Source organism: Apostichopus japonicus, chromosome 13 (genome assembly GCF_037975245.1).
Source record: "Apostichopus japonicus isolate 1M-3 chromosome 13, ASM3797524v1, whole genome shotgun sequence".
Classification (NCBI taxonomy): Eukaryota; Metazoa; Echinodermata; class Holothuroidea; order Aspidochirotida; family Stichopodidae; genus Apostichopus; species Apostichopus japonicus.
In genome coordinates, this window is record NC_092573.1 from 17643617 (window position 1) to 17659786 (window position 16170).

At 38.6% G+C, this 16170-nt stretch overlaps 2 protein-coding genes across 4 annotated transcripts in view; one reads left to right on the forward strand and one right to left on the reverse strand.

The window, feature by feature from the left end:
* The first annotated feature begins 450 nt into the window (after positions 1-450).
* On the forward strand, positions 451-9244 carry LOC139979190 (U3 small nucleolar RNA-associated protein 15 homolog). The gene is made up of 11 exons (XM_071989931.1): positions 451-605; positions 1429-1521; positions 1753-1937; positions 2646-2824; positions 3123-3248; positions 3978-4113; positions 4584-4668; positions 4860-5027; positions 5573-5674; positions 6052-6244; positions 7115-9244. Exons 1-11 carry the CDS (start codon positions 516-518, stop codon positions 7366-7368), a joined length of 1611 nt encoding a protein of 536 aa, XP_071846032.1. The 5' UTR covers positions 451-515; the 3' UTR covers positions 7369-9244.
* LOC139979188 (methyltransferase-like protein 25B) overlaps positions 8146-16170 on the reverse strand; it is a 33478-nt gene continuing 25453 nt past the window's right edge. For all 3 annotated transcript variants that reach the window (XM_071989928.1, XM_071989926.1, XM_071989929.1), the window contains exons 6-10: positions 15882-15909; positions 13263-14253; positions 11697-11853; positions 10836-11020; positions 8146-9756 (exon numbers count right to left, since the gene is read on the reverse strand). In XM_071989928.1, coding sequence (XP_071846029.1) covers positions 9677-9756; positions 10836-11020; positions 11697-11853; positions 13263-14253; positions 15882-15909 — 1441 coding nt within the window. In that variant the 3' untranslated portion in view covers positions 8146-9676. The remainder of the gene's footprint in view (positions 9757-10835; positions 11021-11696; positions 11854-13262; positions 14254-15881; positions 15910-16170) is intronic.

Below are 16170 nucleotides of genomic sequence, written 5' to 3' on the forward strand. Positions count from 1 at the left end.
TCATCCACCTTAAAAGAGAAAAAAAGAGAGAAAAAAAAGAACTTAACTAAGTTCGCCACTCGGAAAGAGAAATGTGCTTCAGTTGACAGTTCATAATATCAGGTTGAGAGAGAGGAAGGACAAGAGAGGGGCCAGCGTCTTGTCTCGAAAGTGAATTTATATGAAGAATAACGTTTTCCTGATCATTTGCTCTAAGTATTTTCGGGTACTGAGTTAGTGTTTTTTTCTATATACTTATTGAAATGCTTACTTGTCATTTTCATATTCAGGTATATCTTTTTGAATACTAAATAGATAATTTAATCCCTTTAATATTTCGATCTTTTATTTGCGATGCCAAGTCTTACGGTATGGCTATCTGTCACGGAATTACAAAGTCCGTGGTAATTATACAAGAAACTGCCACGAATGGCGCCCAAGAGTCTAAACTTTAAAGGAAGTCGAAATTACATCGATGCTACCACGTCCATGTGTTTTCCCGACAAACGAGTATAGTATAGCGTTCACTAAAAAACATGGGAGAATTCAAGCGGACAGTTGTCCGCGAACTTCCGGAAAGAAAGGGAGAAATTTCTCCGGAATCTCAATTTTGGAATAGCTACGAGGTTTGACATTCAATTTAATAAAGTATTGTCCGTCTTCTTTGGTAAAGGGGCTTGGAGTCTTAACTTTCTCTCTGCATAATGTTACTTGTCGTACAGCTGACCAATTGTTACTGTGTGTAACAGTTTTGCGAAATGTGCATTTTGAAAGCGTGCCATAAGATAGACACAACTGGTAATATGGTATTCACATATTAACGCATATACACCTTTGTAGAAAACGAAGAGAGATTGTGTGTGTTTATGATGAGGGGTATTTATGTTGACCTAGGCTAGTGCAAGAAACTTTATTTGGATCCAGCATTGGTAACTCGTTGAAGTTGAGTCTGTGGGCAATAGCAGAATTTGTCCTGCCTAGCTTTACTATGTGGGATATTATGATATCCTTCAATATTTTGAGTGATGTTTGACCATCTAGGGAGTTGAAATAAAATCTTTTAACTCATCCTCAGCATTCAAGCAAGTGTTTACTAGTGTTATCGTGGAGTAGATAAAGGCATCACTGGCACTAATAACAATGAATCCAAAGCATTTCATACGTAGTAAGTGAATAAGTCTTGCCCAGCTACAGTATGGTTGGTTTTGATCCTGGAGAAATCTGTGGTTTTCACACCACAATGGACCTTGAATTGGTAAACAAACATAAATTACAAACTGAATGAACACTGTCCATGTGTAAGCTAGTCATTTGATGTGTAAGCAGCATAAACCATCCTTTACCAAATACACATTAAGTTCCGTAGCATTGCAGATTAACTACCTTTCTTGCCAAATATGTGTGTAAAATGCAGTTATGTGCTTCATTTTCCTTTATTTTTCTTTACAGTTTCCTGTGACAATTAAAGAGTTTGATTCTATATCCCACTTGGACTTTTCACCAATTGAACCTCACCAAGTTGCTGTAACAACCTCGAATAAGGTTAGAAAATAATAAGAAAGTATTTATAAGTGGCAAAGGCAAAGAAGAAATCCTATATTTTATGTAATAGGATTTCAACAGTGTCTATCAGTAGGCATGGATATTTTATGATGCAGGACATTTAAGCCATTTTGCAAGGTTTTTGTAATAATATATAAAATTACAATTTTTCTGGTAATCATGTCTCTCATTAATTTTGTCTCTCATTAATTTTGTATGGCATGTTTTCAGATTCGATTATTTAATCCGATCAACAACCAAGTAGACAGGACATTTTCACGTTTCAAAGACAGAGCATACTGTGGCAGCTTTCGTCATGATGGCAGGCTCATGGTTGCTGGTGGTGAAGAACCAGTTGTAAAATTGTTGGATGTCTCTGGAAGGGCTATCCTTAGATTTTTTTCTGGCCATAAAAGGTAATTATTTATTTCAGTGTAATTATGACATATCCATTAAAAGATGTTAAACACATTGTGTAAGAATAATGAGTCATCAATTATGCAGTAAGTGCAACTTAGCAACATGTACACACACTTGATACCAGGAGAATAATACTTTCATGATATCATCTCTAGGCCTACAGTTAGTTTGATAGAAGATGTACCTGGGACAACCTAATTTTATCTACATGACCGTGTATGGAAGTAGGAGGTATTCCTTTGTTGGGTGGCTGGGGGAAGGTGGGGGTGGGGGTGGTGAGAGGAAGACACAAAGACACTGTTATTGGCTAAAGGACCACTGAGGCCGAGAGCCGTGTTGTGAGGGAGGGGTTAGCTGTGGAAGCTGCATTGTGTTCAACCCTTATTATGTGTTCAATTTTGACGGTCTAAACATTCTTTTTGTTTTGGTATTACTGTGTAGTAAATCATGACAAATCATGACAACCTCGACGATATACTTTTGTTGTCAACATTTTGACCGTTTCGCAGAAATTGAGCAAACGAAAAAAAAAAAAAAATCAGGGAAGAGGTTAATGTTTGCACAAGAAACACACCATTAACTTGAGTAAAATATCATCAGGTGCAATGAACATAACACCAAAGTTAATGTTAGAAGTGGAAAGCAAAGCAGCTATCTGTTTTCAGTTTGTAATTTAGTCTGTTATACTTATTGTCTTTCCACAGACCAGTACATCTCAGTAAATTTACCGTGGATGGACTCAAAGTTTTCTCAGGTGACGATGATAGCTGCGTCCGGTGCTTTGATATAAGCAGTGGGGATAAAGTTAATATCTTTGAGGAGCATAAGGACTACATAAGATGTGGTGATGCTAACAAAGCCAGCAGAGATATCATTTTGACAGGTACTATGTCCAGTCTATTTTACAAAAGAAAATATTACCTATAAATATTACTCATTTGAACACATTTGAACACATCTTTAGTATGGATAATCTCAACTCCTGCTGGTCTCATCCTGCCAGAGACAACAAGAATATGTGCTCTTTTAGATTCAGCAGGTTTTGAGAGCAACCTTCATACGGGTTTAATATTACCTTGACTTTTGTGTTGCATCTATGTTAATGGAAGGATTGGAATTTTGTACCGTTCTCCTTCTTTCTGCTTGTTGTCGACAATTTGTATTTACTCCTCATATTTTAGGGTCATATGACCACACGGCCAGACTGTTTGATCTTCGAACCAGTACCAGCATCATGAGCGTAAATCATGGCAAACCAGTGGAAAGCGCCCTCTTTATGCCATCAGGAAATATATTCCTCACTGCAGGTATGACAATGCAAAAGAGTTACTAATCAGTACTTAGCTTGTGAGGCTCAGCAAACAAAAAGTAAAAAGAAGAAGAAAATACACATTTGGGGCTGCCAACCAAATTTTCTATGGATATAAGAACATCATAGGTATTTTGGGATACAAAACCTCCTAATTGTCAAACAGGCAAGCATTATGAGAAAGAAAACATCTATAACACTGCTTCTGTATTGAGAGTCAATTATTACTGTAAAACATTTGACCAAAGTAGAAGTTATAATGTGCTGCAGATTAACCATTGGCAAGCCTTAGAAATACCAGTGGATGTTCACTTTTCGGTAAGCCAGGATTGTCAGCTGGATGTAGAATATGTTCCAGTTTAAAATTTGGGGGCATTTAAGGTCATATTATGCATTCCGTTATAAGTATACACAAGAAGATATAGTTTTCAGTTGAAAGGTGCAGCACTTTTAATATTGGATACCATTGTTATATTTAAATGGTTTGATTATGTAATAAGATGTTCTCTTTGTACTTCTTATATTTGTTAAGCAGCTTCCCACATCAAGGGGGTGGGGGGCTGGTTGGTGCTGTTGGGAGTAAAGGTTAACCAGAGGGAAAGGGATGTTGATAGTTTACTAATGTGGTTTCTCCATTGGAATTTCTAGAGTTGCAAATAAGTTGTAAACCACTTTATTCTATTTTCAAGATCCACTTTAAATATTCTCAGAATTTGTGTTGTTTCAGGTGGGAATTATGTCAAAGTTTGGGATGCTCTAGCCGGTGGCAAGCTACTTACGACGTTTGGCAACAGTCACAAGACGATAACGTCTCTCTGGTTCCAAGAAAGCCGTGGACGGTTGCTGACTGGTTCTTTAGATATGTGAGTTTATAAAGAGAAATGGTCCTCTTTTTAACTGAGTGTGATTTGTCTTTGGAACTAGTCACAGTTGATGGTTTAAAGTAATCCTACTGCATGTTCATATCAATGTAAAATAGTCCTACTGAATGTTCATATCAATGCAGTGTAATTTTGCTGTAAAGTAATCCTACTGTATGTTCATATCAACGTAAAATAATCCTACAGTGTATGTTCATATCGATGCAGTATGCTTTTGCTGTGTTTTATTCTGTTACAACACAGGTAGAACTTTACAATGCAAGGTCTCTCCACTGTATAATAAGAAATGAGCTTGCGGTGGCTTTTAACTCCAGCAATAGTTTTTCAAGTGCCGAGGTCCTTCCAAAAGAAATGTCTGAACTATAGGTCTCTTCTACTTGGGTATAAATATGTTTATCTATCTGTAATTTTACCAATAAACATGTTTCCACTTTATTTTTTGTTTTCACCAGGCATGTTAAAGTCTACGATGCTGCAACATATGGACTCCTTGCTAGCATGGATTATCCCGCTCCAGTTTTGTCTGTAGCTGTGTCCGTAAGAGTCATTTCATTTCATTTCCCTCCCCTACCCACTCAAAGAAACAAATGAACCATGTCCACTCCTGGCTTCAGATTTAATAAACTCATTTAAGATTGTTAGGCAGTTAAAGTTTCATAGATTTACATTTATCTTCTGATAAGTTTCATTGATCTGTTTTTTTTTGTGCCCACTTCCTGTCCATCCAGCCTGTTTCTGATTTATTAGTGGTTGGGATGTCGACTGGTCTCCTCTCCATCAAACACAAGAAGAAAGATGGAACCCCTCAAACAGAGGCGGAGAAGCAGAAGAAACAGAGGGAGAAGCGTCTTGCACTGAGATACTTCAACAAAGGAAACATGTACATTCCACAAGAGGTTAGACGTCTGGCAAACAGTGAATTGTTTATTCCCTTATAACGTCAGTGTCACTTCCAATACCCTTCAGCCACCTCCCTTCAACCTCACCCATCCCTCACTGTGTAAAATGTCAGACATTGTTATAGAGTTGACCCTTGGGACACTTTTCCTGAACCGTCTCTGCAGATGGATATTCTTTCAATTGCAGCACTATTATACCCAAGAGAGGAGGTGTACACAGTTTGAATGCCAAGTTACATACAGATTGAAGACTTTCAGTGGATTGGGAAGCAATGATTCAAATTGATATTTAGTGCCTAGATGGCAGAAGGTACATTTGAACAAAAATGATAAAATGTGGGAGTAGTTCATGATACGCCACCACACTTGTACAAATCCACTCTGCATGAGGTACAGTGTAAGAAATGTATCTCCCAAGAAATTCATAATCTTGTGTAATAGATATAATGTTTAAACTTATACATTTTGATATCATTTTAATTTGTTTACTCATTGCAGTGTTGTATCTGTAAATATGTTTTTTCCCCCTCTGCTCGTTCCAGGGTGATACTCTGGTTCCACTGAAACAAAGAGAAGATCTGGCCAGATATGACCGACTCCTGAAACGGTTCAAACATTCAAAGGCTCTTGATGATGCATTCAAAGTAAGTCTTCCTCAAAGTAAAGGGACATTTGTGGAAAGATAGTAGGTTGGGGGGGGGGGGGGGTCGGTGAGAAGTTAGGTGAAACATGAGTTAATGCATATGCATAAGTAGGAACTGTGTTGGTCTTTGACCAATGACCACATCTATCTGCTTCCCCACCAGCTGGATGGAAGTCTAAAGGTGAAAATGCAAGGTTTACACCTCTGAATTGTCATCAAACTTCAGCGAATATCTTTTTTGCATCTTCACTGCAGTGATGACATTCATGTCAAACATGAGGGAAACATTATGTGAGGGTAAATTACTCTTTGTTACTAACTAATTGACTAATTTTTTTATTTACAATCTATTCTGCATATATCATCTCTGGTTCACAGATCTCTGTTCGCCGAAAGACACCCTACGTGACATTTAGCGTGATACAGGAGCTAAGTAGAAGAAACACGTTGAAGGCATCACTTTCTGGACGAGATGAAAAATGGCTCTGTGCGATGTTGGCCTTCCTGAAGAAACACATTTCGAATCCAAACTATGTATCCGTTGTGATAGAAGTAACTGATATCATCCTAGGTGAGACCCTTAGATCTTTGACACTGCTACTCCTGACACTTTCACACTGGGGCTTGTATAGCCTGCAGAACAAGTGGCTTCAAATTAATGTCATTTGAATGTATATAATATTAAATACATGGTACCTGTATGTATTCCATTACAACTTTGTCACAGCTACCGTAAACTCTGGGCATTTAAAAAAAATTCATAATGCCATGGGGACATTCTCGAAAGAAAGAAACGAGATGACATGGCACACCAAAGCACTGACATAGAAAATGAGGCAGGGTCTCTGGTCCAGGGGAAAAAAATCTTCATTTTTTCCTGAAGTATAAATGAGAATAAATAATAACCTTGGGTCTCAGTGCTGCATCTCACCCCCTCGTTTGGTCTGCTGCAGAGCTACCCAGTTTAATATGCTATATTGAAAGGTGATCAATATTAGCAATTTAGCATCGAATATGTTAGAAAGCCTTATAACGGTCACCCATGTTCGGATTATAAGAGGTAGTTCATTGCCACACTCGAAAGAATGTTTCCAGTAATACTGGGACATTTGAAGGATCCGAACCAGAAGAACAGTACCTCTGCCAGCTTTGAGCAATGTTGACAGTGTCAAACTTCACGGCCAATATTGGATGACGATATATGCTGTCACAGTCGCAAAAAAGAAAAAGTGGAAACACCACTGGCGTTGAAAGTTTGTCCTTTAAGTACCCTTTAAAAAGTTTTTGGTACATTGAAAATATATGTGCTAAATTATTGCAGCAGAAATATCAAGATATGGAAGTGGATGTAAGTAACCATTTCATGAAACAAACAGTTTGCAAATAATGAACTTCGTGTTAACTACAGCTTTTATTAATTTTACCTCTTTTCTTTACCCAGAAATATACGAGTCGGTGGTCAGCTCCTCTGAACCAGTAAAGAAAAGCTTAACAAACCTGAGAGCTGTCATTGATAAAGAACTTAATTACCACCAAAGCCTAGAGGAGATCCAAGGGATGTTAGACGTTCTGCTAATAGCATCCAATGCAGACCTAGACTCCAACCCTGACTTGAAAATACCAGAAACGACTGACATATTCAAAAACCAGACGGCTGGAACGAGTAATTCCATGGAGGTTACAGAAAAGAGATGACGTTGCTTTCGGTATTGGCCCTGAGGTATTGGTCATTATGGACGTGGTTGGTCAGCCAATTAAGGGTTTTAACACCACCTCACCAGACCATGCCTCTCCAACTTCAATGCTATTGTTCACATTGCCATATATTTATAAGGCAGTTTAGGGTTACAAATGATTACCTATCTGACAATGGTTATAGCAAGATACACAAAAAGGGACTCAACCAACAACTTGCAGTGTTTAATAGTTTATTAAAAGGATATGAATATTCATAAATAGTCTGTCAGACACGACTGATTATTGAGCTGATATCAAATGAGTTGATCAAAATATCTGCTGAAACTTAAATACCATGCCAACATTATGTAACAAGTGCTTAGATATGCCTTTCACTGACTATCCCTATATTGGAATGTGGACATGGTTATTCTCTAGAGTTGTAACAAGTCTTATAATAAGTACTCGTCTGAGGGTTCACTTAAACTGAGAGTGGTGATGACTCACATGTTTAAGAGTCACTTTATTATCTCTATGGGACAAAAAACTCCAGTCTAGTCATTGACTTGAGTGACTGCATTATCTCTATGGGGCAAAAATCCCAGTCCAGTCATTGACTTGAGTGATTGTATTATCTCTATAGGGCAAAATGCTCCAGTCCAGTCATTGACTTGAGTGACTGTATTATCTCTATGGGACAAAAAACCCAGTCCAGCCAGTCCAGTCCAGTCCAGCCATTCCCTTGAGTGACTGTATGGGGCAAAAAACTCCAGTCCAGATATTGACTTGAGTGACTGTATATTTCTATGGGGCCAAATTCTCCAGTCCAGTCATTGACTTGAGTGACTGCATTATCTCCTTGGGACAAAAAACCCAGTCCAGCTATTCCCTTGAGTGACTGTATTATCTCTATGGGGCAAAAAACTCTAGTCCAGATATTGGCTTGAGTGACTGTATATCTCTGAGGCCAAAAACTTCAGTCCAGTCATTGACTTGAGTGACTATTATCTCTATGGGGCAAAAAAACCCTTGTCCAGTCATTGACTTGAGTGACTGTATTATCTCTATGAGGCCAAAAACTCCAGTCCAGCCATTGACTTGAGTGACAAAAAACTTTCACAAACTTTTGAGTCACTTTTCTTTTTGAAATTTGGTGGCTTGAGTCAAAGACTCATTACAACACTGTTACTCTCACAAAAGAAGTATGGAACTCGATGTCACATAGGCACTTCTGATGTTGTCAATTGCTGACCATTAATAGTCACAGTACATATACTGTGTAAAGTCGCAATATGAGTTTGTTGGACTAAACGGAATTCAATATATTCACTTTATAAGTTAGAAGTATGAAGTTTCTCTTTCATGCATGATTTTGTACGTTCCTTTTTGATAAGAGGTATAAAATAATATTTCAAAATTTGAACGTGTTAATATTCATTTTAACAACAGAGTGATGTATATTTAACTGTGTTTATTGCAAAATTGTTTGGGATAATATATCCAAATTATGTTGCTTTCAAGCAGAAGCAATTGGATAAGATCTGGATAAGTATATTATGTGAATGAACTCCTGTTGAGACTTTGTGGCAAACATGCTGCTTTACACCTTGCACAATTGGAATGGTTTCAACATCAAACAGTCTCAATTTTGCCAACAGAAATTTCATATTGGATCTTCAAAATCAGATTACTGATAGCATTAAAGGAGGGTTAATCTGCACTGGTCTCTTGGTAGAAATACCTGTTGAATAAATTTGTAATAAATTAGTTAATGAAGGTGAATTCATACTTCAAATGTCAATTTGTGTGTCAATCTGTACTGATATAATTATTTGCACCAGGTATCTGTGAATACTTGATGGCAAAATAAAATATATACTTGTAATTATGGCCACTGAATCTGCTCTTAGTCTTGATTTCTTATTTATTAGGCATTGTCTATTTTCTCAATTGTCATATTAAAGAGGCTTTTTCAGTTTGGTCCACAACTTTAACACCTACCAACTACTTACTCAAAAGAAGATTCCAATTTATCACACTAAGGATATCCTCATTGTTTTTTTAACCAAAATGAAGGTTAATGATAAAGTTAATCAACTTTATCCTCAGCATGATCTTTCTGGTCAGCAAATGTTGTACAGATTATATTTTTAATTGGTTATTGATCATTATCTCTTATGTTAGTCCTTTTGCTTCTGTTCCTCCCACCCCCCACAAAACTTATTCCAGTTCTTATATTCTTCATGTCTCAAAATGTTCCAATAATGAGATAGTAATCGAAGGAATGGTCCTGGAAACTTGAAAACTCCATCCATGAATTGAGTAGTCACGCCTTTGTGGCTTGAAGTAGAAAGTTTCGCGGTGAAATGAACGGATCGAAAACGGCTGTCAGTTGACTCTCCACACCTGAATAGAATATGAACAAAGTTTGCAATTACTATAGTAGTGGATTAGACTACAAGTACTACAACACTTCGCAAGAATGACTTTCAAAAAGGTCTTATATTCCTCTACACCATTGCCAGACATTTTAGGGTGAGTGGAACTTCAGTCATTAAGATATATATGCCTGTGGCAACTCAAAATTGGATAGTATGTAAGATCCAAATTTGACAATTCTTGTCCCTAAAGCTTACTGTTGGAGGGAGAGTGGGAGGGGAAGGAAGAGACAGAGGGGAGGGGTGATTTCCTTTCATCTTGATGTAACTCCAGGCATTATTTTACACACTTTCCATCAGATTTCACTTGAGCAAATGTGATGTACAAACTGATTGTTCTCATCCAAAAAAGATGAAATCAGTTTGTAGCTAGCCTTAGTTGTTAATGACAATAATGACTGATGTCTAGGCTAGGTATGTTACCTATGAATATATGAGTGGGTCTTAGGTAAGTGTTACTGCTTCTCTTGAAAAGTGACATATATTTTCAACATTGTGAACATCTATTGTGAAATTAAATACAACAAAATTGTGGAACAGTTGCCATTTGAGCTTATTTAAATGGCATATAGAGTGAAAGAAAAGTTGTTCAAACTGGCCATAAAGTTTAAAACCTCATAACTTTTGACAGGTTTTGAGTAATTAGTGGCAGAGGATCCTAATTTTGCAGACTTGTGGTACAAGTACAACAACATGAGTAAGAGTACAAGTAGAGGTCCCTTGGTATGAGTACAAGGCTCTAGGTATTATGAGTGAGTACCTAATTTTGCATTAGTATATATTCTAAATTCCAAAAGGCCGGACTATGAGTCAGCGTACATATCCACAAGGACCCTTGCTAGCATAGGACAAAGAGTACAGACTCACTGGAATTCTGTTTTGTGCTCATGGTTGTATTCACAAGCTCAAAAAGTTGCATACACTTAGAAAGCCAGTCTTGCTGAATTTTGGTACCGTGAAGCGAAGCTTCGCTTTGCAATCCCTTTAACGGTGAGGGAATATATACTGCAAAAGGACCAACTGCTTTAAAGAGTCAGGGGCACTCACCATTTTCCAGAAGGTATAACATTCTATCTATCAATATGAGGCTCTCCACGATAGGAGCCAGGCACAGCCGTAGTGAGTGGAAGATGATCAACCGTCCCCAGTGGGGTCTGTGCAGCTCTTCTAATTGGTGGGCAGTGAGAGGGTCAAAGGTCAAACCTAACTTCCTGAACACGGCATTGGCATAACTATTTGCAAAGAGGACAGAAAATGTGTTTCTTCTTCATACTTTCTAAAATGCATCATGGAGGAATAAAACCTCCATATTACACAAGAAAAATCTTAAAAAGTGCTCACAAACCTGGTCCACTCACCCTATTTATCTTGGATTTAACATGGATAAACACCTAACTAGATCAACCTGTTCCTTTTCAATTAGTGTTGAGATAAGTATGAAACATTCTGGGTATAGGACGAACATGCAACTTCCCTAAGCAACGGACCACCAACAGTGGATAACTGTCTCAAATACGGATGGAGGTGAGATTACGCTATTCAGCAGTATTTACAAGGAGCGCCATCATAAGGATGGAAATATCGCATTCCAAATCCATGAAACAACTGTATACATAAACAAATCAGTAAAAGATGTAGAAAAAGTGAGAAAATAAAGGCAAGACTGAATATTCTACCTAGAATTGGTTTAGGGTATAGTGACTGCTAAGCTGTCTCTCTCACTTCTATCTCACACACACACACACCCAAACAGAGTAAACCCTACAGGAAAGATTTGGCCTCCTTAAGAATGAATGCACTCCGAATCAAGTTAACTTTTCACCCTTTTCCCACTTTCCTTGCCTAACCCCCACCCCCCTTCCCACCCTCATTGATTGAAACCTGCAAATCTCCCTATTTACTACTTACCATTGAAATGACATTCCATGTAGCTTCTTAACGCTACCAGTGGCTTTCTTAATTTGTATAAACCCAGCATGCATTTTAACAAGATCTGGTTCTTCTTTCTGGATGAGAATCTCTAACATTGCTCGATATGCCTGGAAAATTAGATTGGGATCATTATCTGAAGCGGAAAACAAAGAAAATTAAAGAAAATGTTACACTCTTTTCAAAAGACATAGCTTGAGCACAGCCCTTTTATTGAAGTTTATTTTCCATCTTTTTTTCCCTTCATTTTGTAGTCTAAAGTTCAAAGGTAAATATTCAAAACCATTTCCTTAATAAAACCTGCATATCAGACGTTTTATTCTTCATTATCAGTTAATAAAATTGTTTCTATCAATCTTGGCCAACTCTGACTGAATAATACAATTTCTTTTACTATTGATTACCAGAGTTGTCAACAAGTCCCTAGCTGCAAGTCTCAAGTCAAGTCTCAAGTCTTTACCAGCAAGTCTCAAGTCAAGTCTCAAGTCACCTTGAAAATTTTGAGCGAGTCTCAAGTCAAGTCTCAAGTCTTTGGAGGTCGAGTCTCGAGTCAAGTCTCAAGTCCCTATGAGCAAGTCCCAAGTCAAGTCTCAAGTCTTTGAAGTTTGAATACAATGATGCAGGCTACGAATAATGTAACAGTGTTCCAGAAATTATGTGGTATAAATTAAACAGCCGAATAGCAAAACTGGGGCACATGCCACAGAACAAATTACCTCAAAATTTGCTAGCCACTGTTTTATTGAAAAAGGCCAACTTTCAGTCAAACAGCAGCCCTGGATGGAATATTCAACCAAGCCAATGGTAGTTATGGTAACGCCTGTAGTCGTCGTTTTGGGCGCTCGTAATTCGAGCGTACACGAAACCATAATTATTTATTATCGATATCAACTTATGAAGTTATTTAATGATTTGAAAATTGTGAAATACAAACAAGTCTCTAGTAGAAAAACCGAGTCTTTTGAAGGCAAGTCTCAAGTCAAGTCCCAAGTCTTTGCTAACTTTTTGGGCAAGTCTCAAGTCAAGTCCCAAGTCTCTGACAGCCGAGTCTCGAGTCGAGTCTCAAGTCCTAAAATTTGCAACTCGAGTCGGACTCGAGTCCGAGTCCCTGACTCGAGTCCCCAACTCTGTTGATTACAAAGGTCTATGATAAAATTTGATGTGCTGGTTGAATTGATTTGTTGCTAACCTTTACACTTACATTGAAATAAAATTTAAAACAGAAGAAACAGTAACTAAAGAATGAAATACTTTGTAAGTTTGTAATAATATTCCAATAAAATTTCAAGTTGCTTCACATAGAATGCATCTATAGATTTCTCACTGCAATAAGCCAGGAAATTTTTCTTCCAACCAGGGCAAGGACAATATATATTTATCAGAAGTCTATAACACAGTTGGAAATTACAAACAGCGAAACCTGATAAATTTCCCTCTTGTTTGGTTCATTTTCTGCAAAATATTTAATTAAATTTTTAACAACAACAGTTAATATAGAAAATCAAGTGACATAAATTTGACAAGAAAAATAAAACTGAAACTAACCTTTTAATCTTTGGTAGTAGTTATCAAAGAAATGGCAAGCTAATTCCAAAGGTTCAAAGGTCAAAGGACTGCCACATAAACTTTTGACCCAATCACTCATTGGGAATCCTGCTTCATGAAAATTCATCATGTCCAGTTCTTTGATCGGCTGTACGTACTGCATCTTCATGTAGCAGCAACCTACTAGAGCCAAAACTTTAGCTTCACGACATCTGATGAATAATCTTAGGATTGTAGGGCCAAGGTCTCCACATGTATGCAGACCAATTAATGTAAATGCGGCATTGCCTTCTGAGTTAGTAGATTTAATTTGAGACAAAACGTTTACATCTGTATCTGCCAAATCAGGCCTCCCCAAATGTTCAGATTCACAAAGTGTTGAATCATTTGAAAGGAATACACTTTGGTCTGGGGATTCCGCATCGGGAAGAAATCTTTGAGAATAAGTTAAGTTTGTATCATCTTCTCTGTTTTGGTCCACTTTTACAATCCTTTCATTCTCTGCAGGTACCTCTTGACTCCTAGCGGAAATCTTCCTATTTCTATTGGTTACCTGAGCTGTCTGATCATTTGAACTGAATAATTTTAGGATTGGTTCAGTACTAGAATGCAGGCTGGTTTTGTCTGTCATTTCCCTGCAATGTGTTTCTTTTGAATTATCTGGTGACAGCCTACTCTGTGGTGGAACAGGCTTATTAGCAGATAGACTTCCATCTCCAGTTACTTTCATGACTTCATTCATTTTAACACCTTCACTTTTGTCCTTTTCACTTGATTCATATCCTTCAAACGAATCTCCTGTACAACTCCCCTCTGATTTATCTTCGACTTGATCAAGTCCTTCAGAATCCTGCTCTTCACTCATATGTTGGTTAACAATTTTGACAAATTCTTTGACTGATATGTCAGGGTTGATGTTACACACGATATGAACAGGCGGCTGAAGAGGACTTGCCGACAACTTGGGCAAGTCCAAAATTCCCTTCTTTTTCTAACAGAGAGTTGAGAAGAGAATTCAGTATATTTCAAGAGTTAAATGTGGTATTTGTCTGCAGCTGGATTAGAAAAAAATACTCATTTTAAATTTTCTGTCACAAGCTTAGAGAAAGTCATAAATAATGATGGAGACAACATCGTACAGGATAATCATTGTGTTTCAACTGTTGATGTATAGTATCTTAAACATGCACAACCAACAAGGAAATGATTGAATTAGAATTGGTTGCAGTTAAGTGCTGCATGCTATCAGCTGGTACAACCTGGGATTAAGGCTTTGAATGAAGTTCTAGCCAATTTCTTTTGGCTATTTCAAAACATTTGCTGACAATTTCCAGCTCACTTCACTGAGATTGTTTACATCATTTAAACAATATGACATACACTTTTAAAACAATTTATGACTCATAGTAATTCTACTATACTTAACAATGTTAATATTGCTTCTATTGATGACCACATTGATCAAACAAAGATATAAAAACTGAGAATATAACCAATGTCCAAGAAAAGAATATAAGTACAGGCTATTAAACCATCTGAACAACTGATTCCAATTTAAAAATGGATCACTGTGGGAATTTCCTTTCACACCGTCCCCCCCTCGCCCAAAATCTAGCCCTCATCCCCCTCCCATGTCATCCCCCTCCCTCACAACCTCGCCCACATCCATCTCCCATGTCATTCCCCCTCCCCCACAACCTAGCCCAAATCCACCTCCCATGTCATCCCCCTCCCCAACAACCTAGCCCACATCCACCTCCCATGTCATCCCCCTCCCAAACACCCTAGCCCACATCCACCTCCCATGTCATCCCCTCCCCAACAAACTAGCCCACATCCACCTCCCATGTCATCCCCCTCCCCAACACCCTAGCCCACATCCACCTCCCATGTCATCCCCTCCCCAACAACCTAGGCCACATCCACCTCCCATGTCATCCCCCTCCCCAACAACCTAGCCCACATCCACCTCCCAAGTCATCCCCTCCTCCACAACCTAGCCCACATCCACCTCCCATGTCATCCCCCTCCCCAACAACCTAGCCCACATCCACCTCCCAAGTCATCCCCTCCTCCACAACCTAGCCCACATCCACCTCCCATGTCATCCCCCTTGCCCACAACCTAGCCCACATCCACCTCCCATGTCATCCCCTCCCACACAACCTAGCCCACATCCACCTCCCATGTCACCCACCTCCCCCACAACCTAGCCCACATCCACCTCCCATGTTAACCCCTACCCCACAACCTAGCCCACATCCACCACCCATGACATCCCCTCCCCCACAACCTAGCCCACATCCACCTCCCTTACACCCCTCCCCACAACCTAGCCCACATCCACCTCCCATGTCATCCCCTCCCCCACAACCTCGTCCACAACCTAGCCCACATCCACCTCCCTTACACCCCTCCCCACAACCTAGCCCACATCCACCTCCCATGTCATCCCCTCCCCCACAACCTAGCCCACATCCACCTCCCATGTCATCCACCTCCCATGTCATCCCCAACCCCACAACCTAGCCCACATCCACCTCCCATGTCATTCTAAACCTGTAGATGTCTTGACTCCCTGTCAGTTTCCATTACTTGCTAACATAAATATATACTTACCCTTTTCTCCATCAATACTTCCACTTTTCTGAAATAGTAATTAGAAATTTGATGAACTTATAGCAATTGACTAAACAAATGAATCCAATTGCAAAATAGAGCAGTGATAGTAAATTGGCATATTGATAGGCGGTACAAATGGGATTATCACAAATGGATTGATAAATATTTATATATTTTGTTTGAAAACATACAAAACAAACATCATTAAACAGCATCCCAGAAGAGTGACAGGAAAACCACAACGATGTGCAGTTTATTCTTATTATTCAGTATTGCTGAACCAAAC

Bases quoted from the DNA above. Each gene is read 5' to 3' on its own strand.
- LOC139979190 (XM_071989931.1), top strand. From the start codon at position 516: ATGGGAGAATTCAAGCGGACAGTTGTCCGCGAACTTCCGGAAAGAAAG. The intron at 4,669-4,859 runs GTAAGAGTCATT...CTGTCCATCCAG, and splicing joins TTTTGTCTGTAGCTGTGTCC to CCTGTTTCTGATTTATTAGT. The intron at 5,675-6,051 runs GTAAGTCTTCCT...TCTGGTTCACAG, and splicing joins CTCTTGATGATGCATTCAAA to ATCTCTGTTCGCCGAAAGAC.